This window comes from Anopheles moucheti, chromosome 3, assembly GCF_943734755.1.
Source record: "Anopheles moucheti chromosome 3, idAnoMoucSN_F20_07, whole genome shotgun sequence".
Lineage (NCBI taxonomy): Eukaryota > Metazoa > Arthropoda > Insecta > Diptera > Culicidae > Anopheles > Anopheles moucheti.
In genome coordinates this window covers 11,743,912-11,750,004 of record NC_069141.1, presented here as the reverse complement: position 1 = coordinate 11,750,004, position 6,093 = coordinate 11,743,912, and the positions used below count along the sequence as shown (strand labels likewise).

Here is a 6,093-nt window from a genome sequence, read left to right as displayed (position 1 = left end):
ATGGAGCACTACACGCTCGGTATAGACAGGATAAGCTCGTACAGCGCGATTGATGCGACCGGTGGTGCTACGTATCTGTCTCACTACCCAACACCTGATACCTCGCTATGTCGAAGTAGCTACAGTGCATCGTCTCCCGGGACGAGCCCGTCGGTGTCGGGACCGGATCTAAGCCACACCAACTTCGGACTGTCCTTTGCCGATGTGATGTTCGACGGGGAATCGTTCGTCCAGATAGACTCGTCGGATCTACAAATCTTCGGTACCGCTGGATCTCACAACGCCTCCGAACCCACGGATTGCTCCAGCCACAATCTATCCAGCACCCTCTACACCACGGATGTGCCAAGCGGTGGAAAAGGGTTCAACACTTGCGCCCCGCTAATATCTACCCCTGTCAGTTGCAATACCAACACGCGCCGTCTGTGCAAGGCGCGCAAATCAATCACCGCATTCGGGGGCAAAGATCGCAGGAAGGATTGTACACCGCCGAGTCCGACGGTGCTGAAAAAACGACGCCTGGCAGCGAATGCACGGGAACGGAAGCGCATGAACAGTCTCAATGTGGCGTTCGATCGGTTGCGAGAAATCGTACCCTCGCTCGGACCAGACCACAAGCTGTCCAAGTTTGAAACGCTGCAAATGGCCCAAACGTACATCAACGCGTTGAGTGATCTGCTGGAACGGGGAGCGGATGCCACCACCTACAGCCTGTTCGATAGTCTCGACTCTAGGGGGTCTAATGATACGAACAATAACAGCAGCAGCGATACTGGACATCTGGCTGATAATGCGAGCGAGATATTGTTGCCGGATGACGAATCGCTCGATGATGGGTTTTTGGACATCGGATATGCGTAATGAATAAGTCAACTCTCGATTGTTAAGCATCGTGAACTCCAAAATAGTATAAAAGTAAAACTATCAATTGGTACCAGTGATATTATAAAACTTCACAGAAATACGTTCCAGTTGTAGTGATCGTGAAGCAACACCGTACGAGTTAGTAGTGCTCTAGTCCTCAGCATTTTGGATAAAAACTGGAGTCGAACGTTATTGTATTGTATTATTGTATAAGAAACATGTGTGTGTGAACAGTTTTTAGTGAATAAAGATGTATGGAAAGTAAAGAAAATCCACTCATTGTTTGTGTTTATTTAACGTCAGTTGGAAGTCTACCATATTCTGAAAGCTCAAATTTGACAAGCAAACAGTTTTTGACACCGACTGTCAAATTTGAATAACGATTCTAATGAATTATGCACATTTTGATGGAGCACTGGAGACTGAATTTACGTCGCCCTCTTTAGGTGATGTGTCCCGTCCCGAAATTCACACCCGATCGCCATTTTTAATTTCCCTCCCTTGGTTAATAACACAATTGCGATATGGGCGGTACATGTACCGAATTTAGCTAACCGACCGTACGCCTTTCGGTACACTTAATTGAAAACAGCTCCCACATCCGTAACTGGTTCGCATCGTTCCCACTGGGTTTGCTGTAACGTTCGATCAGCATCATATCCGGCAGATAAGTAACAAAACTCGCACCTCACGATCGATATCCACCTGCCGGCGAATTCCGAAGCGCAATGAGCACCGCTGATGTTGGTCTCGTTTCAGCACGCCCAACACATTTTTCGCTCCGAGCATCGAAGGTCCGGATATTGATTCTGACGTTTGTTTGTGTCCAGTTCTATCTATTGGTATGTACAGTATGAGTTTTAAAACTTCGCTTAAAGCGTACACACCAGAGTCTACATGAGAACGCGAGCGCCAGTGCTTCAACGTTGCCTGGAGCCTTTATTATTGAACCCTACTCCAACGTCCGATAAAGTTTCGGAGCGACTAGCGGTTCGCGCGTTCCCATGGAATGTGTGTGTGTGTTTTTTTTTTCGGAAGTACGCCAGCCACCACAGTTTGGGCGGAAGTACGATCGGATGTTTCTGTTGTTCCGCTTTTGCCGTTGTCCCCTCCTTTTTGGAAGGCGCGGGTCGACCTTTCTGTTTTTGGACGCGTCATTCCGTGGAAGCTTGAACGGTTGAAGAAAATGCGAGGAATTTCAATAACACTTCTAGCGGTAGAAGAGTTGTTTGAACTGAACCGCGTGTCTTGGGAAGCTGCGATTGAGCAATTTCTACTCTCCTTCTGAAGGTTTCGTTTGGAATGTAACAAATGCTTGGGAGGCAGAGTGCAGAGTGTTCGAAAGGATTGCATTGGGAGCGGTCGGTGATTTGTGCGCTGTTTTCGGAAGTAAGGATGCTTGTAATTGTTGGAAGCACAGTTTGGAAGTGGCTGTACTTTTGACTTTAATCCTCAAAATTTAGATCCTCTTAACACTCTCAGTAATTACTGTCTCAAGTACGTTTCATAGCTCATCAATCAAGTCAAAAATCCTTGAAGAAGCATTTGTAAAGTCAACACAACTTGAATCGTGCCCAATATGGACTATGTTAAGGAAAAGAAATGGTATTTACAATAAGTTTCCATTCTCTGGCCCAAGATTTATCTTCAATATGTTGGAGACATTCCCGGCGAAGTTGTTGTAGAAAACAGTCACACAAACCTCCGAGGAACTCCCAGACTTGTGTTATGATTCCGTTCCACACCCAATCGAATTGCTGTTGTTATGGCAGATTACGTGAACTATTTCAACATCCCGCATCCACCGTACGGACGCGCGGATTGCAGGAATCAATATTTCCCTATCGGCTTTTCGCCGAGCTTTCCTCCAAACAAACACCGTGACGCATCCAGTGTGGTTTGCTACGCGAATTCGAAAAGTGGGAAGGAAAAATGTGTCTCCTTCTGGAACGTCTGGATGCTTCACCCGCACCAGCGGGCAGGACTTAGTCGTGATTTGTTTGTGATGCTCTTCACGATTTTCCCCACTCTCTAGAGTGCGTTTCATCGCGAGTCTGACCATGTATGGTAGTGGAAAGTTCGATTTGTGCCAGTTGACGGCTTCCCTATCGGTGTTTTTTTTTATTATGTTCCAATGTTGCCGATATCTCAGACATCGCGTCAAGAAGGCGGGGAAGGAAATACACCACGACGTATGCACACTTTTCTGCAGATATCTTCGCAAACATATCGATACACGCGGTGTGGCAAGGTTTCGTCAAACCAACGCCTACTAACGCTCATCCCATGTCAAAACTGTGTACCGTGTCAAACGGATCACAACGAGTAGGAAGAGCTTTCACAATGGGCGAAAGCACAAGAAGCATGTGCTGTGTGCTTAGAGCAATGGGGCACGGAAAGTAAACCGAGCGCAGTCAATGACACTAGATTACATATCAATTTCCGCCAGGTCGTTTGACAGAAGAGCGTGTTATCATCATATTGGTCGGCAAGCAGACGTTTGCTGACGTCACACGATTTTAAAAGGGCCAGCTGAACTAAACGGGGTAGTGTTTTACACACCCAGCGCATTTTTTATTTTTAGTACAATTATATCACTTCCATTAAAAGAATCCGATAAAATCTTTCCCCCACCCGTTATGATGTTGTTTCGGAAAAGTGTCAACCAAATGGAGTGTCTGCTTGAAAATCTTGCCTGATTTTATCACCACAAACAAATGTTTTCTTACTTTATGTTTGTATAACACGCATTAGAAAATGAAAAACAATTGCACCTTTCAATCCCAGCCACGCCGAAGTTCACTGAACCGATGCGTTACTTTGAAATAACAGTTTAAAAATTCCCATCATCCTTCGCAAGGGTGTGTAAAAAAGAGGAAACCAAAAAAAAGCTCACACCAAATTTCCCTGTTATGCAAACTGCCATGACTTCCCAGGGAAGCAACGCATATTTTAGAAAACAGGATGCCCGGCAATAGTTAATTACACTTAATTTTTGCTCCCATTCTTGTATCTGTGCTTCTGCAAATCGCACCAAAAGAAACGGAAAAATCGCATCGTTATCGCTGTGTTGCAGCGTCTATTGTGTTAGAACAAATTATCTTCCGCAACCACATCCAATGTGGATCTGTAAAGGGAGCTTTTCTCCCACCCCCCCCCCCCCCCCCCCTCCCCCCATCCTGTATTATTCTTCCTGTTCATTTTGTATTTTAACAAAAGAGCATAAATTAAGCGTTTCACCACTGCCACCACCACCGTGAGGTGCAGTACAACAATAGCGAACAAATTTCGTGAGATTATTCTGGGTGCAGCTGTATTCATTCCGGTGGAGCAATGCACTCCGAATGTGTTATGCAACGTTATAAAATTAACCGGTGGCATCCATCGTCCATCTAACATTTGGTGTTGGACTCATGCTACCGGATCCTTTCTCCGTTCGGTTGCGCTATTCAATCTTCCCACAGTTTAGTAATGTGTCTTTTCCGCAGATCGAAAAAAGGACTTCGGTTCAATCAAAAGGGGAGAAACCTGCAGAGAGTTCTGGAGCGTCAAGGAAAGAAAGCATGTTTTCCAATAAGCAATAAGTAAATGTTTGTGCTGCGGTTGCTAACCTCAAACATATGTTCCCGCAACATGTTGAGTGAAAGCATTTGCTTTATTTGCTTCCCAGAATTGGAATGTACATGGAACCAGGTTGTCAATATGGTGAATGTTTCGAACACACACACACATTCAAAAATGGGGTTTCTCTGTGCATCCATAATTTGCCACTTATACTTTACTTATCCATTTGAAAGTAAAAAAAGGACGAATTCTTACAACATCCTACATATCACATCATCATCATCATCATCGTCGTCGATAAATGGAAACATTTGACAGCTAATGTCACGTGTGGTATATTAATTACACACATACACAAAAAGCTCGCCACGCAAAACACTTCCGGCCCGACACGGTTCCGAAAAAATGTAATCGATATTTGGGCGATACAAAGTGGCTTTACAGTGTGGCGCTTCGTGTTTTGATGGCAGATCGTGAAATGAAATCCGATTCTACCAATCAACCCGCCAGCGTTGGCACGAATTTTGACGCGCGCGTTGGCACCCCCGTGCGCTGGTAAACAACGCACCGTGCGCGGGCGACATGATAGCAGCAATCCTGTTAAACCTGAACCCGTCATACGCCGTCGATTGGCCCGTCACGGTTGATGTGGAAGAAAGCATCATCAACAACAGGACAGAAAAAGAAGCTTCCTATTGCTTTCACCGACCGGAGCCGTTACGTATGAAGATTGTTTTTCCGATCGACCCTATTCGATCGATTTGTTTGGAAGTGTTCGCCAATAAATGCATGATTGATAAATTTAATTCGCGAATATCAAATCAAAGGTGTCAATTTGCGGTGTCAACGATTGGGGTTTGGGAAAATGATTTCAATTTTTCGTTGTTCCGTAGCCAATGTGGCTGCTTCTTTGAATATAAAAAAGCAGAAATGAACAAACGAAATTGATTATGAAAAATATATTGCATTGTAATGAAGGTTAAAATGTATTATGAAAGGATATTTCCATAATGAAGCAAACCACCATTCGTCTCCACTGCATTCACATTATAAGCGCCCGCATGTATGCAATGTGTATACACCACTATTGGCTGCGTACTGCGTTTGATGTTAGCTGCGTACGTTAGATAAGCTTTGTGAAAATATTTAAATTTTTATCCCAAACTAGACCGGCTCATCCCATTTATCAAAACTATTTAAGTACATTATACATCTGTGAATAATTCTTGGTAAAAAAAATATTAATTTCTTGAAGAATCGTAGATTAAAAATGCACCAACGCGTTGGTTGCTTCTGCTTGGAGAGGCTCTTCGGCATTTTCCGGGAAAGCTCTTCAGCGTGCTGTTAGCAAAACTTTTCCTAATTCAGCCAACACTTTCTCTCAACATCCATTACGTACAACGGCAATGTTTATCGTTAAGACCAAAGTTTTCCTTCGCCAACTTTAGGCGACCGAGCGCCATTGTAAAGTGCACCAAACGATAGCACTCAGCGGTAATAGAAATTCACGGTGTACTCGCAAGCAATTGGGTGTGATAATTGTAAAGCATAATTTCTTTCACGACTGCAATCTTGGAGTTGCCTTAAGCATGGTGATTCTAAATATTACAAGATGGATGTAACATTGTGATACACAAAATATATCTTACCGTTAAAATTCCCGGA

The 6,093-nt window shown here is 44.1% G+C and overlaps 1 protein-coding gene across 1 annotated transcript; it reads left to right on the top strand.

Moving 5' to 3' along the window:
* LOC128304566 (protein dimmed-like) lies at positions 1-861 on the top strand. The gene has a single exon (XM_053041764.1). The coding sequence runs from the start codon at positions 1-3 to the stop codon at positions 859-861; it is 861 nt and encodes a 286-aa protein (XP_052897724.1).
* The last annotated feature ends 5,232 nt before the right edge of the window (positions 862-6,093 follow it).

What these genes read in the sequence shown, in the direction of transcription:
- LOC128304566 (XM_053041764.1), top strand. Translation starts at nt 1, where the DNA reads ATGGAGCACTACACGCTCGGTATAGACAGGATAAGCTCGTACAGCGCG.